This window comes from Anser brachyrhynchus (assembly GCF_964034855.1).
Source record: "Anser brachyrhynchus genome assembly, chromosome: 1".
NCBI lineage: Eukaryota > Metazoa > Chordata > Aves > Anseriformes > Anatidae > Anser > Anser brachyrhynchus.
The window spans coordinates 66665413-66681245 of record NC_137694.1 but is presented as its reverse complement, the minus strand read 5'-3'; the positions used below and the strand labels follow the sequence as shown (position 1 = coordinate 66681245).

General features: G+C 38.5%; 1 protein-coding gene across 17 annotated transcripts in view; it reads left to right on the top strand.

Annotated features, from left to right (window-relative positions):
* MICAL3 (microtubule associated monooxygenase, calponin and LIM domain containing 3) overlaps positions 1–15833 on the top strand; it is a 182415-nt gene that overhangs the window by 83745 nt on the left and 82837 nt on the right. For 12 of the 17 annotated variants that reach the window (XM_080600102.1, XM_080600104.1, XM_080600103.1 and 9 more), the window contains 11 exons: positions 3–260; positions 854–969; positions 1454–1580; positions 2131–2224; positions 3384–3531; positions 4856–5052; positions 5979–6091; positions 6598–6660; positions 7387–7560; positions 8648–8740; positions 13687–13782. In XM_080600102.1, the coding sequence (XP_080456228.1) occupies positions 3–260; positions 854–969; positions 1454–1580; positions 2131–2224; positions 3384–3531; positions 4856–5052; positions 5979–6091; positions 6598–6660; positions 7387–7560; positions 8648–8740; positions 13687–13782 (1479 nt within the window). The remainder of the gene's footprint in view (positions 1–2; positions 261–853; positions 970–1453; positions 1581–2130; positions 2225–3383; positions 3532–4855; positions 5053–5978; positions 6092–6597; positions 6661–7386; positions 7561–8647; positions 8741–13686; positions 13783–15833) is intronic. The other 5 variants (XM_080600096.1, XM_080600098.1, XM_080600100.1 and 2 more) reach the window with 2 other exon arrangements.

Here is a 15833-nt window from a genome sequence, read left to right as displayed (position 1 = left end):
AGGATTATGCTGATACGGAGTTACTACTCTCGCGGGAGAACGTGGACCAGGAGGCTTTGCTAAACTATGCCAGAGAAGCAGCTGACTTCTCTACTAATCAGCAGCTGCCTTCACTAGACTTTGCCATCAATCACTACGGGCAGCCAGATGTGGCAATGTTTGACTTCACATGCATGTACGCATCAGAGAATGCAGCTCTGGTGCGAGAGCAGAATGGCCACCAGCTACTTGTGGCACTGGTTGGGGACAGTCTCTTAGAGGTTTGTGTTTTAAACTTAATGTGTGTAAACAGGGAATTGAATTGTAAGCATAAACCGTTGCACCCATCACTGAAATGTGTGCTGCCTATAAAATAATTATTATGAGGAACACTGCTGTTTATTATATAATAAAGTGGGAGGTTTGAAAGAAGGGTAGGCATGTTGGGAAAACAGAATATTTAGGATGGTAATGATCATGCTTAAGAAAATATGTGCAGAGATTTTTCTGAAGTTATATCTATTCCATGTGCTTCTTATTGGGACAATTATACTTGCTGTGGGAACCTACTCTAGGCCTGTTAATAATTAGCATTTTGCAGTTGGTTAAAAAGTACAGTATTGAAGAGTAGTTCTTAAGATACTCCAGGCTATGAATAGCTGTAGGCAATAGAGGAACATTTGGCTTTGAGGAAGCTCATGGACAATTCACCATGCATCTAGCTTCCTCTAGCCCAGTGGGAGTAGAGCTTCAAGCTAATTACTGAGCAGTAACTTCCCAGCAGATTACCCTCTATATTCATGGTATTCATTTAAAATTTTCTCTAACTGATGTTTTTCCTTTCTGTTCTTCTTTTTGAAAACTATTATGTTAGCCGTTTTGGCCAATGGGAACTGGAATAGCCAGGGGATTTTTGGCTGCAATGGACTCTGCTTGGATGGTACGAAGTTGGTCACTCGGAGCAAGTCCTTTGGAAGTTCTTGCAGAGAGGTAGTAGAAAAAATGCTTACACTTTCAGTTCTAATCTCATCCTCCAACATGTCATCATTCATTCCAATTCCTTCTAGTGCAAATATATTGATAAGAGAGGAGATACAGATTTTCACTGTTTTTAGAGGGTGCTTGTGCCTATAATTAAATTGAAGAAAAAAATCCGAAGGAGCTGATAAGCTGAAGTATATTTATAGAGGAATAAGAAATGCTGAAGCTGTTCTTGGTCCTAGTTTTACAAAGCAGATTAGATGAAGAGTCTTTTCTTGGTGCTTATTGGTATTACATGGAGAAAGTGAGCCTGACTTACTGTCACAAGCCTTTCAATAGCAAACTGGATGAAGATGTAGGTGCCTTTAAAGTACCAGAGACAACAAAACTGTTTGTTGTTCCCTATTATCCTGTAAATATCTTTTATGATTTTCTCAGCAGTATTAATAGTGATGCATCTTTACAAAGAAACTTTTTTTTTTTTTTTCCTAAGGGAAAGCATTTATAGGCTACTGCCTCAGACCACCCCTGAGAATGTGAGTAAAAACTTCAGCCATTATAGCATTGATCCAGCCACCCGGTATCCCAATATCAATGTCAACTTCTTGCGGCCACAGCAGGTAACTAGAAAAATTGTGCTTCTGAATATTTGTAATCTGCATTGTCTTTTCGTAGGTGAAACTATGCTCTTGTTTTGGGACAGATAACGACCTGACTGTGGCAGTATAACTTGCAAGCAGTGAGATGCAGATACATCAGACAAGAGTCAAGCTCTTAATTCCTGTTTTGTCTAGAGTTTAGGAGTTGTAAAAATGTGCTTTTAAATCATCTGTATTTTTGATTTTGACAGTTTTAACCATGCTGTGATAATACTTGAAATCTATAAACGTGTGTCTGTGCATACATTTTCTTTGTACTAAGTCTAGTATACCAGTCTATCATTGCAATTTGGTATCCACTGAGCAGCAGCAGTCATCTGAACTATTCAGCACTGACAAATTGTCCCTTGTTCTGGAGTTCTTGAGCTAGAGCTTTCTGCTACATAAGAATACTTGTCTTCTTTCTTTTGCCTTGGGATGACTCCTTCTTGTCCTCCTGCCCTTTCTTTGTGGATGTTGGATACATAGCATATTGGTCATTTTTATTTATTTATTTTTTGCATCATTTTAGGTACGCCACTTGTATAATACAGGAGACTTGAAAGACATTCACCTGGAAATAGAGAACTTTGTGAACTCCAGGACACCAAAGCTGACTCGGAATGGTAGGCCTTGTTACTGCTCCATTCCTTTTGGTATTCGGGGGCTGAATTAGTGCAAGGCACGTGGAGCAATGTCACTAGTGTATTGTTTAGTCAGGCTCTTTTGCTGTAGAAAAAGTATCCAGCAATTGTTTTGTCAGCAGTCTGATTTTTTGCCAATCTTTCAAGTTTCAATTAACATGCAAATATATTGTTGTTTACCTAGTTTCCTTGCTTTATAATGCTGCAATATTTCTAGAACATGTCATCTTATACAAGCATTGCTTTTCACCTCCCTTATCCCTACAACAATGTCCTTACTTAGAGTGCAGGAGGCTTGCCTGAATTCACTCTAACAGTAAACACAAAATTCTTATAAAAATAACAGAAGTTATTTCTAGTACAGTCTTTCATGTTTATGCTTTTCTTTACTTAATCTCATCTCGTAGCTTAACTAAATGGAACCTCACTTTACTTATGTTATTCTGAAAGCTAGTTGCCTTCTGAGAAGCATTTCAGTATCTGTCTACTTGGCCTGTACCCCGAGGGGTATGTTGAACATTTCCATTTGCACACCTTGCCTTTGAATGTCCAGATAGCATTGGGGTCTCTCTGAATGGTGCTTTGCTGCTGAGCCTACTTTCACTGCTGAATATGTAGTCTTTGGATTTGTTCTTTGGCCTGCAACCATGTCCCCTTAGGCTGTAATCTTGTCAGATCTTGCAGTAAGGCAAGGTCAAAACAGGTCAGCACTTCTAATGGAAGGCTTTCAATAGGAAAGAAACAATTGCAAAAGTACATTTGTAATTCTTGCATTACAAATAGTGTATCTGGACTTCAGAGAGCATTGTACTACTGTATATCCTTTTGATAATATTTAAAACAAGCCTTTGTGACTGCTTTATAGTTCCTGGGGCTCTTTTACAAGGGCTAGGGTGAAATGTCGGGCAAGATATAACTTCTATAGTTACTTTTTAGCAAATGAAAAATCCTTTCATGGATCTAAAATAGATATCATAGCCTTTAAAAATAATAATAATAATTTTGTCCTGTGTTACCCATTGTAGAAGGAGCATATTGTTTACACAAAGGTTTTATTTGCCTATTCATATTTTTTATGATGTAGTTAAGATTCATGTAAGAGATTTTGTGTGTTTCTACTTAACAGCATGATTTCTTACAGAGTCTGTAGCTCGCTCTAGCAAATTGCTCAATTGGTGCCAGAGGCAGACAGATGGGTACGCTGGTGTAAATGTTACAGATCTCACGATGTCATGGAAAAGTGGCTTAGCTTTGTGTGCCATTATCCACAGATACCGTCCAGACTTAATGTAAGTAATTGGCTCTTTGAAGATCTGGGAAGGGCAAAATGTTAGTTATATTTCAAACATACGATTGAGAGTGAGGCAATGTGTTTGTGACTTATGAAGAAATGGATTGAAATTAAGTCAATTAAGCCTGATAAAAGCTAATGTACAGTGATTCACCAGCAGAGTGGAAGGTCATAATAGCTTGATGAATATGAAGGTAAATGTGTTGTCATTTTCTTTTCTGGATGGTTTGACAGAATTAAACTTCAGATTGGTACTGTCTGGAATTCATTATTGTCAAACAGCTCTTCTCTGTGAAATTAGTCAGGAATAGTTGATAGCTTCAGTTAAATTTCTTGTGAACAAGTCTCTACACAGACCTTTAATCTCCTGTTTGACAGTAACTTTTTAAAAACTGCCCTTTACAGAAGTAGTGACTCACTACCTGAATGTTGCTGTTTGTAAACTAACATGTTGTTTGGATGAAAGAGAGGCCGTCCTCTTACACTATATATTGAGTAAAGCAGTAGCCCCATTCTAGAACAGGAAAACAGTGGCTGGCAGAAGTATTAGTAGCAAAGACTAGCAGTTTAATTGAAATCTGCAGTGACTTCAGCTTCCCAAAGGGACATTAGAAAAAATAAATGCCAGAGATGTAATTAAAGGCATAATCCAGTAAAAAGCATGCTAAATAATTGTGTGGTTATTCCCTTCCATGTGCACTGAATTGCTTTACTACCAGTGCACTCAAGTTAACTGAGCTACTCTTTTTAATAGCTATATAACTTGTGAAGGGTTCAAGTGAAAGTATTCTATACTGTGTTGCTTTTCAGATAGTTCATATAACTCTCCATAAGCTATGTAACTTTTTATAGAGTTTTAGCTTTGTTTATATATATATATATATATATATATACACACACACATATATATATAGTTCTACAAGTTTTGGAAACAATAGAACAAAATAAGGGGTCAGTCGAGAAAAATGGGGACAAAGAGAAACTTCATTTAGGACTTCATTTAGTTCCAAGCACATAAAAGATTTTACATACAGGAAAGTGGTAGAGTTTTCCAGCAAAGGAGGAAGTGAAGATGTATTTCAGGGAATAATCAGGTTCTTAAGAATTAAAAATCAGGTTTATTGGAGGAGCAACAAATGAAAAAAGAGTTAAGTTTGAGTCAAAGTTCACCATAATTAAATAGCATCAACTCTGCAACACAAAAGGTATGTTGACAAGTAAATTTGGGAGATTTCAGAAAAAAATGGCAGTGGATCCCTGATTTCTTTCAGAAGACTGATTTCCACTTGATTGAGTGCATGCCCTCTTCCTGCCCTTTGCAGAGACTTTGATTCTTTGGATGAACACAATGTAGAGAAGAATAACCAGCTGGCCTTTGACATTGCTGAAAAAGAGTTTGGAATATCTCCCATTATGACTGGAAAGGAAATGGCATCTGTTGGTGAACCAGATAAACTGTCGATGGTGATGTACCTCACACAGTTCTATGAGATGTTCAAAGACACCATCCCCTCTAGTGGTAAGGAGTTTGGGACAGGTCTTTAAGATTTAAAGACAGCTGCAGAATGAATGTGTGAGCTTGAGTTGTCTTTGTGCTTCTTCCACATGTACTTATACTAGTCACTAACTTTACATTACAATAAGATGTCTTATTGGTGTTTATAAAGACAAGAGCATCAAGAGCAAAAAGAGGAGTTAATAAATACAAAGTAATGGCCTTAAAAGCTTAAACTCACTTCACTATTTGACGACTTCTCTGCTCTCTTGCTATTATTTAGGTGTTCATCTGTCTTCACTAATGTGAAATCCCTTGCTAGTATTTGTTTAGTAGGTAATTTCAAAATACCGGCCAAATTTTATATCTAATTTTTACTATCCATGAGTGGTGAGAGTGACTTCAGGCCAATGAGAGGCAGGAATGAAAGATATTTGATTAAAACTGTAGGATATAGTTGCTTAACATAAGTGAATATTGCCCGTCTCTAAATCTTAATAATGTAGCTTTTTCTTTATTACTGATTATCTTAATTCAAATTCTAAGATATATCTGATTCACGTCTGTAATTCTGGGGGAAAAAATAAAAAGTGTGTTTAATAGCCATTTAAAAATACAGTCTATATCAGTTAGGTATTATTTTCAAAACTCTGAACTTTTGTTACTAATACTGATAATCATGATGCTCTTCAATTATGAAAGTAAATACAGTATTTATTCCAGGTGTTTATAAAGCCTAGAAGTAGAACTGATTTTGGCAAAATAAAGAAAGAAACATATCTGAGAAAGCTATTAATTTGGGACTCTTTACAATTATTTTGTGCAGAGTGCTTAAGGAAAAGAGTGGTATATTAAAAAAAAATTGGTGAGTCCTTCAGTTGTGTTTTTAATAATACTACTGCAGAAATAATTTCATGGCATTCCCTTGTCCTACCTGTTTTTGCTAACAGATAGTGTGGACCTGAATGCAGAAGAAAAAGCTGCCCTAATTGCCAGTACCAAATCTCCTATCTCTTTTCTCAGTAAACTGGGACAAAGCATCTCTCGGAAACGTACTCCAAAGGTAACCATACCCCGGTCTTGATAACAGCTGTGTCTATTAGGCTGCTGTCCAAGTAGGTGGTACTACAAATGGATGCGTCTGTCTGCTATGTATCTACGAAAGACCATGTGTTCTTCAGCTCTTGTCATGAGACAATACATGACCTTTAGAATTACATTGGTAATATGCACTCTCAATTCGTGGTATATTTCGGTCTTAAAATCCTAGCTTTTTGGTAGAATGTGGGGATATACTTTGTATTGGAACACAATCGATTGCTCAGTTCCCAGTTTGCTGGAGGTGTTGAAGAATGTCAGGTAGAGTTTCCAATATATGAAACCCCAAAGTGGGAGGGGATGACATGCAACAGAAAAAAAACACCTTTCTTTAAACAAATGGGGAATGACCTAGAGAATTAATCAGTTGTATTACAAAACTTATTTAAGTGCACTCATGACATTTGTCTCAGACCAGAAAGGTATGAGAATCCTTATCTTTGTTTTCTTTCTTTCTTACTCTGTTTTCAGGACAAAAAAGAAAAGGAACTGGATGGTGCAGGAAAGAGGAGGAAAACCAGCCAATCTGAGGATGTAAGTATTATAGTAAGGAAGGTGTCAGGGAGAAAAATATATCTGGTACATTTCTTTGTTCCCATTTCAGTCCTTTCATTTTCTGTATCCAGACTGGGCTTATGTGGGAATTTCTAAATTAAAATTAATTCTTCAGAAGTTATGCTTTGTTGTATTTATAGAGGAAATATTTTACTGATGCTTATGAAAGAAGAGTACACTACAAATGAGATATTGCAGTTGCTCCGTATTCTATTTTTATTGCAATTTACTTTGATTTGGTGAGTGCACCAATAATAAAGTTTCATTTAGTAAAATCACGTAGTAGAATCAGGGATTTCATTCATAGTTGAACTGTAGTCTCAGTTAGTGCAAAAAGCATACATAACCACAACGCTCCGCAAGGTAGTCCTTCAGTTCAAGTGCTTATAGCCAAATAGGTACAAGTGAGCTAAAAGTTAGTACTTAGAATTGTCAGCGAAGGTTGAAGATATCACTTTGCTTTATGCCAGCAGATTCATGAGTGTTTCAACTGTGGTCTCTCGGGTAGGTAACTGTGTCAAGTAAGGTTGGAAAGATAGTTTATCAGAACATTTGATGGCATACCAAAGAAAATTAAAATGTGAGCTTGCAAATGCATACCAATAGATTTGTTTTCTACACTGTTAGAAATCTATTGCACCAAAGGGGAAGAGAGAAAAGGTCATCTGGATGTATCTGTTAAATTTTGATCTCACTGGTTGATAGGAGGACGTCCCTCGAAGCTACAGAGAAGAAAGACCTACATTGGTGAGTGCCCTGACGGAGAGGAGAATTGATGCTGCCATTGGGAATCAGAACAAAGTCAAGTCCATGGCAACCCAGCTACTGGCCAAGTTTGAGGAGAATGCACCAGTGCAGTCCTCAACCTTACGAAGACAGGTATGAGATGGTTAATAAAACACTGTATTTTGGAATCATAGCACAAAATCATGAGTAATAACATGCATTCCTCAAGACTGGATGCTAGTGGTGCTCTTGTACTTCAAAGGCTGTCCTGGGGAAGAATGAAGGTTACTTAAAAGAGAAAAAAATTACATTTAGGAGTATGGGATGGAGAGCTTCCTAATGAAAGTCTACTTTCCTGTTACTGACAGTATAATGTGATCTCTTTCAAAAACACCTTACCAGCAATTAAGTTTCTGGTATAACTACTTTTGCTGTTGAAAAGCTTTCCAGGAACATCCCATTTCTCACCTCCAAGAGCTATCATTTAATTTCCGATTAGAACATTTTCATGTCAGGTTATATGTTTGTTCTTCTGAACTGTGATTAAGTATTTTTATCTTTATGTAAGCACAGCAGATAAATGTCTGGGAATTTCATTGCAATCAGGATATTTATATCATTTCAAGTGAGGCTTCCTGACAACTGCCGGTTATTCAGGATATTATCTGAACTACTGCAACTGCAGGGTAGTCATCTTTGAAGTGATGCCGAGTCACTTCAAGATGCTGCTAAGCTGTGTAGTGTCAGCAGTATAAGGTTCAGTATGGTTTAAGTGCCTGAGTTCTTGCTCTGCTGCATAGTCTATCTGGTGCCAAGCTTTGTGCTGCCCTGGCCAGATTGTGAACAGGACCTTATCTAGCTACTTTAAGTCTAGTTCAGGTGTATGTATGCTACATTGCACAGTGGTGTTGGTAGCATAGCTCAAAACGGTGATATTTATTTTACTGTTTACCAGTCAAATGTTTCCTCAGCCACTGCATATTGGCTGGAATAACCGGGCTGAATTGAAGAAACAATGAAAATAAAGGGAAGGTCAAAAAAAAAGTGCAGTTTCCCATTTGTTGATGTCTTTTCCCTTTTGATATATGACTGGCTAAATGAATTCTCCTCTACCCTATTTTTTGTTAAATGTTTGTCTGTCTGATTCTGTCTCTCATTCCTTTGGCTTTCTTCGAGTTTCCTTTGCTATTCTATCATCCCTCCTTGGTCCCAACCCAATTTCCCTACAACCTGCATGCAGCAACCTGTCCTGCCTTATCAAGAACGTGTTCACAACCAACCATCCAGCAGACGAGAGCAGGGCCGTCTAGCTCCCATGCCCCAGTGGAAACAGGTAAAGAAATTGATTATGAACATAATATGTTGCCTGTACCCGACACCAGCTATCACTATCCTGTTTTTAAACCAGTCCTTTTCCAGCAAAAACATCCTTTTTAATGTGTGAGTCCATTATTTTAAATAGTTTAACTTATAATGAATAAAATCAAAGTCTGCCTTTGGTAGTAATGCATGGTTTGTTGTTTCAGGAGGACTTAGTCAAACTTACCTTGTTGTCTTATGCTAGTTTCATCTTCCTGGGTCTTCAGTGGATATTTCATCAGAAGCCTTGCCTATAATGCAATGTTGTATTGTCTGGAGTATTTCTAGATTATTCTCTTAGAAAACAACAGAGAATATGTAGGCAATTATTGCAGCCAATGAGGTTAAAGATGTCATGCCATCTGTGGTATTAAAGCTTTTCATTGGTGTAAAGAGTAAAATTGATTGTCAGTTTTGCTGTTCATGTGAAATATTACGTGTTCTGCAATTAGAAGAGACATTTCAGTTTCTGTGGTTTTCCTTTCTGTGTGACAAACTTAGCTTTCCTTGCGAGCTTCTGACCTTCATTGCATTGCAGATTCCTGTATTACTATGGATTAAGTAAATTTTAGATTCTCTGCCACAAACAGTGACAGAATAAGGAACAACAGAAGAAAGATCAGTAGGTATCATATTTTATTTTCTCTTTTGTATGTTTTAGCCCATTGTCATTACTGGTATTTTTCTTTCAGCAGTGCACTTTGAAAGCAAGGCATGTGACAATCAATCTTTTCAGGCAAACAGGGATACTTATCTCACTGGCTTCCTCTGCTTCCTCTCTTTCCCTGTGCAAATCACCTCCTCTTGTTTGGAGAGTGCTGAGATATATTTTTCTGGCAGCTATAATTTAGAGAAACATCTGTTTCTTTCTGGTTGCAGTTTAATCATAGCATGCTTTTGGAGGCATGGAAGGCAAGGGGAAGAAGTTTGGAAGTTCACTTTTTTGTGTGTTTATGGATTCATGGTGAACTTTATCCTCAAGGTATTCAACACAAGTAGTGCTTCATGTCATGACCAGTGCCATGATCTAGAAGATTTCTCTCCAAAGAAGACCCAAACGAGGGGAATTGTCAGTAGGACTGTCAATAGAGTCTTAAAAATGTCAATATTACATTTAGGTTTCCAGAGTCATTCTTTGTTCTTCTACCTTCTCATCAAAATCTTCTTTATAAGCTAATGAGGACTTTCAGGTGGATACTCATCATCCATGATTAAGACAGATTTCAATTTTTAAGAATACTTCCAGGTATAGGGGAGAACCCAAAGAAGTGATACAGAAGAAGTGTATGTGGCTGTACATTACCGGGTCGGTTGATGAACACGGCTTATGTCACCCTCCTTTTATTCAGCAGAGACATTGATGGCTGTCTGGGGGTACTTTTTCCCTCAGGATTGGTCCTGAAGTATTTGCTTGACTTTTTTCTTTGATGAGCTTTACTGTGTCAGCAGAAGATGGTTGGTTCTTGGGTCCAGAGTTCATTCTGGATTTTGCAGTGTTTTTCATCCAACAATGAAATGGAGAAGAATAAAAGCGGGTCTCAAAGATGCACAATATGCAGAATACATTAGGATCGAAGAAACAGTTTATATGGTCCCCTATTCTAAAGGTTCCTTAGGACTTGCCCAGGGAAATAAAGGACGTCAGTGGTCTTCACATAAAAACTAACTGGGAATATATAGAACCATTTCTTCTGGACTGATCAGAGATCAGCTGAGGCTGGAAGCCATGCACCGACCCAAGCAGCCAGCTTTGTCAAGCTTGGACAGAAATCCATCCTGTGGGAATTTGTTGCTGAAGCAGTGCTTCGGCTGACTGCTAAAGATTCTTAATTCTGTTTGCTTAGGCACAAGGAATCTGACTGCTGTGAGACTGCGTGTTACTTCGGTACTAAAACAGCTTTCTACAGTGACGTTAGGAACTAACTACAAAGTTATTTCCTGGGCCACAAATCACCAGCAGTGGAGCTGGGGCTGGGTACCAGTCCGTGTTGTTGGAGATGCTGAACAGCAGTGGTATGGCTCCTGACAAGGTCTTCAGGGGGGATTTGTGTTTGCTAGAAAGATCTGCTCATGAAGGTATGGTAAAGGGTCTCTTGTTTGGCACAAATGTCACAGTTCACAAGCAGAATCTTCTGTTCAGTGATTCTGCATAAGATATATCACATAATGAAAGACTTCTACTGAGGAGTCCTTTGAAGAGGAGCAAAGCAGTTCCTGAAGGGGACAAAGTGGTGACCTGCTTTTGAAGAAAACAAGTTGCCTCATATACTTGCCCGCAGGCAGAATGAAGTTGAGGTCCTCAGGGGTTCTTGGGAGAAGGACAGTTTCCAGTCTTGTGATTGATAGGTTTGGTCCTGCATCTTGGAAGCTACATGGAAGAGGAAAGTGTACTGCAAAAGCAGCAAGAATAATTATAGGGGAGAACTGGATGTTTGTGTAGGAGGTGGTGTGGGTTGGACCACCAGTTTTTTTGGAGAATTTACATCCGCCTTAGGCTGTGGCTTGTCAGTGTCTGTAAGGTGGACTTCATTAGCTGTCCTTGTTTATCAGTTTAAGTCTAGAATTTTGCTGTTCCGTGGAGTTAAAGAGTTACCAGCCAAACAGCTTCAGTTTATAATGCAGAGTGTCTCTGTGTCTGCTGTAGAGGTGGGATACGGATGGCTTGGTATGACAGAATTCCTAGAAAGAGTGAAGTTGTGGCAGAATCTGTTCTGAAGTGGTTTTTACTTTCATCACAAGACCTTGTTATCTCTCCTGAAAAGGGAAAACCTTGAAAGGATCAAGCAGGTTAAAAACCTCCTCAGTCTACTGCTGTAAGCATTCAGTGTGGCCTGCATTTTCCTCCTGAATTAGATTGCAGTGTTTGATTTGTTGAACTACAATTCGGGAATGCTGATCTATGTTGTCAAAACTGGGTTCATGCTACTGTGAACTTCTCAGCAGCAGCTGGTAATGCATGAAGGTAATGTTTGTGTATGTGCACAGGAGAAACATGCAATTTTTTATGTGACATGGTATCTCCTAAAAAAAGCTGGATTGCATTTTGTGGTATGGTGGATAATCTCAAATTAACCTCTAGTCGTGCTAAAATATCTTCCACGTTGCGTTCTGTTGCTTTCCATTTTCACTGCTTTTGGGAAAGAGCATCTCATCAGGGATCATGAAGCTATAGGAAAGCCATGTAGTCTATCCAGAAGAGTATCTGAGTGGTTATGGTGTGGGAGACTAGCCCTTCAAACTGAATTTTGTCCTGGATTCCAGTCTTTGAACTTACGGTCTTCAGCATTTTTCTGCCATAGTTTCATAGCCTCCTAATAACAAGAAGGTATGTGTGTAATGCACAAGTGTAAATCACTGATGTGTATGAAGATGCTTGTAAGATGGAGATCACGTGTTGTGCAGCACAAATCTCTTCTGCCTCTGGACATCTGATGCTTGTTCTTTCAAGAGGATTTCCTGATATGTGATAAAAGCGTGTTGGTAGAAACCCTTTTCAGTAATTCTGTTGGGATTGTGATTTTTAAAGATATGTAATATGTGAGATGACCAGTCAGCTGGAGCTGAAATCTCAGCAGAAGAGAACTTATACCAATGATTTCTGCAAATACTGTTTTCCTACTTAATTTCTCATTTAAATATGTTGATAAGTCTTTCTTTCCTTGTTCCTGTAGCCATCTTTGACTTCACATGCTTAGAGGTGCATCCTACTGGAGGACTGAATATGTACTTCATATACCCATACAATGTTATATTCTGTGATCTGCCGTGCAAAATTACACAAGTTTGGGAATGTACAGAAATTTCAAATGCAAACTAGGCCATGGTCAGATGACAGTCTATGAACAGCTGTAGTGATTGAAAATGTTACCTCCCTTTCTGCTAGAGATTAGTGCTTTCACAGCTGAGCCTTTTGAATGCTCCTAATCCACTTCAGTGCAAAATCATGTGGCTTAGTTTAAGTTGCTTGTAGCATCTGTTTGAATTACAGTTGACTTTTTTGGTGAAGGGGAAGAGAACACCCAAATAGATGTTAGCACCAGCTCAGCTGTCAGGACCATAATGAATATCTATAATATCTTTACACAGCATGCTGTTTCTTTGGAGGCTACCTAGCAGTGACTCTGGATACACAAGCATTTCTTTTTTCAGTGCAACAATTTCCAGATATGCTCCAGTGAAAAGAAAAGAAAAAAAAAAGCAAGCATAAGATACATTAAATATCTAGAAAAGGTGGAGAAAAGACTGTACGTAGCGGGGACATAAAGAACTAGCAAGGCATGTTCTTTCAGTATATAAAAATGAGGACATATATGCATTGTATAGTATTCAGTTTATTTAGTATGGCTACATACTGCCTTGAAAGCAGCTGTATTTCTCTTCTAGTAGAATGGCAAAGCACAGTTTAACTCGCCTGAGACGGTTTAATATCTGTAAGGTAGAGAAGCTGAGAACGGGATACTGTGACTTGAGTTGTATTGCTAATAAGCTGCAAGCAAGAGTAATCAGGTCAACAGGATGGATATTCTTAAACATTGCAAGGCACAGCACTAAGTAATTTTTCACGAAGCAACAAGAGCAGTCCAACTCTGCTACCAAGAGTTTCAAGTTTTACGTTTGACTGAGCATAAGACCTTGACTCAGAAACTGTTGGTTGAATTGATTATTGCTATAACTACATGTTTATTGGCTGCCTCTAGAATTATCTGCCAAATGGATGTGTGATCATGTGAATATGGGTGAAAATTTTCTCTTTCAGCTTGGATAAAATGTGGCTTTAGGTCATTCATAAGAGCTACGAGCATAGGGTCATGGTCTCTAAGCTTATGCATTCTAGCCTGTCTAACAAAGTCAAGGGTAATGTTATCGTAGCTTTTCTACCATTATTATGATTTTTTTTTCTTTTTTTTGTTTTAAAAAAAGATGAGGAGTAAGGAACGTTGTCGGACCTGCCCCAAAAAAGTGATCATGCTCTCTTCTTCCACTCCACCTTCCTCTCCACCGTATCCCAGGCAGCAGGTGATTCCCTCTGCATGCTCTGTCCCTCTCTCTTCATTACTGCTTTGTACAAATGACTAAATCAGTTACCAGACATCCCACTTACAAATATATTTCCAATTTTCTTTTTTCAGAGGGTGATAGGGCTTCTTCAACCTCTTAGAATAGAAACACAGGTCAGCATTAGCTCAGAAGAAGCATCATTTTGATGATTGTCTAATGTACTGGAGATTCTGAGACTTTACTCTAGGGTAATTAGTAATTACAGTAGCCTTCTTCAGTTTTGAGTTGCAGCAAAATAGAACTGAAATAAAAGGGCCACGTCTACCTTTAAGGTATACATATGCTTCTTAGAAATTCAGTAGGTGTGCATTTGTCTAAGTATTAGAACTTGATCCTGTATTACATATAGATCATTCACTGGCCAAAGGCTCCTTTTTTCTAAACAGAAGTTAGTATGTTCGGAATAGTTCAGGGTTGGAAATTGCAACTTTTCTCCATCTCTGTTCTTTGTTTATAGAAGTGTGACTGAGAATTCACTCTTGTATCCATGAAACTCTTTCAGATTTATTGTATGAAGTCCTTTTTTGAATTGTTGTTGTGGCCTGCACATGTCCAGTTTGGTCCTTCAGTTTCCCCCACATCCAGGCATTTGTCTCAAGAGTTTGTTTTCAGTCTGTCTTAGTTTGCATTTGGAGTTGTGTTGTTCTGAACACAGTATATACATGTGAATCAGATGTGTGTACACATGTATTTGTTGTCCTTCTAGTTAAATATTACCTGAAATCTTTAAATATCTGTCTTGTTTGTTATACATGGTCATCCTGCTTCTTTGAGTTGTCTGTCTTTATTTTTGTTCCATCTTCCTACTGCAGTAATAAATTCTCCTCCTTCCTGATCAGCCCTTAACTAATCTTTAGTTGATAAAAAGACAGCTACAGTTCCATAGACCCAAATAGATTTCCCCGAAGGTGGAAAATGTTTCTTTGCTGAGCACTTGTTTTTCTATAAACTCTACTTTTAGCAGAGTAGAAAAGGGACATTCTTGAACATATTGTTTGACTTGTCTTACTACTGTGGTTTCTCAGAGTACAGTTACATGTTGCATTTCATCTGCCCTCACTACAGCCTGTGGATCACACTTCCTCTGCTGCTTCTCCTATGTCAGATTTGTGCAGACTAGTCGGGTCTGCTTACCAAACTGATTTACAATTGTTCTAACAAAAAAAGCAGTTTGTTTTCTGGCACACTGTGGACAGCGTGGTGCAAGGAAGGATTCAGGAATGCACATCTGGGTAAAATAGGTGGGGAAAGCCCTTTTCATTAGCAAAACCCACATCGAAACTGAGTTGAGTGTAATGAGAGATTGTATCATTACAGAATGGTTGTGGTTGAAGGGACCTCTGAAGATCATCTGGTCCATCCCCCCTGCTCAAGCAGGGTCACCTAGAGCACGTTGCACTGGATGGTATGCAGGCAGGTTTTGAATACCTCCAGAGTAGGAGACTCCACAGCCTCTGGGCAGCCTGTTCCAGTGCTCTGTCACCCTCACAGTAAAGAAGTGCCCTCTCATATTCAGCTGGAACCTCCTGTGCTTCAGGTTGTGCCCATTGCCTCTTGTCCTGTGGCAGGGCACCAGACATTGTGATAGATTTTCCCCAAGCTTATGATAGAGAAACTAAGTTAAATATTGAGATTTATTTTTTAATCTATGGTGTGGCAATCACTTTCCATATTTAAAAAACGGGCTTTCAGTTTCTGAGGACCCTTTAGCTCTGTATTTTCCCTCCCTGTCTTCTCCAAGTATTTTGTTTGTTTGTCCTGTGACTCTCTCATACTTGCCTAGTTCAGTCATGAGAGCTGACTGCTGCTGGGTCCAAACGTATGTAGACCATTTTCTACCTCATGTCCTGTAGGAAACATTTTTGCTCAAATTAAAAAAAAAAAAAAAGGCATTGTCAGCTTCCTCCTTTTAACTCAGAGGAATTTTTACCTCCTGTGTTACAGAAGTAATCTGTTAGAACCAGTTGAGGGACCTGCCTTTGGAGACATTTCTTCTTCCTTATTCTTTT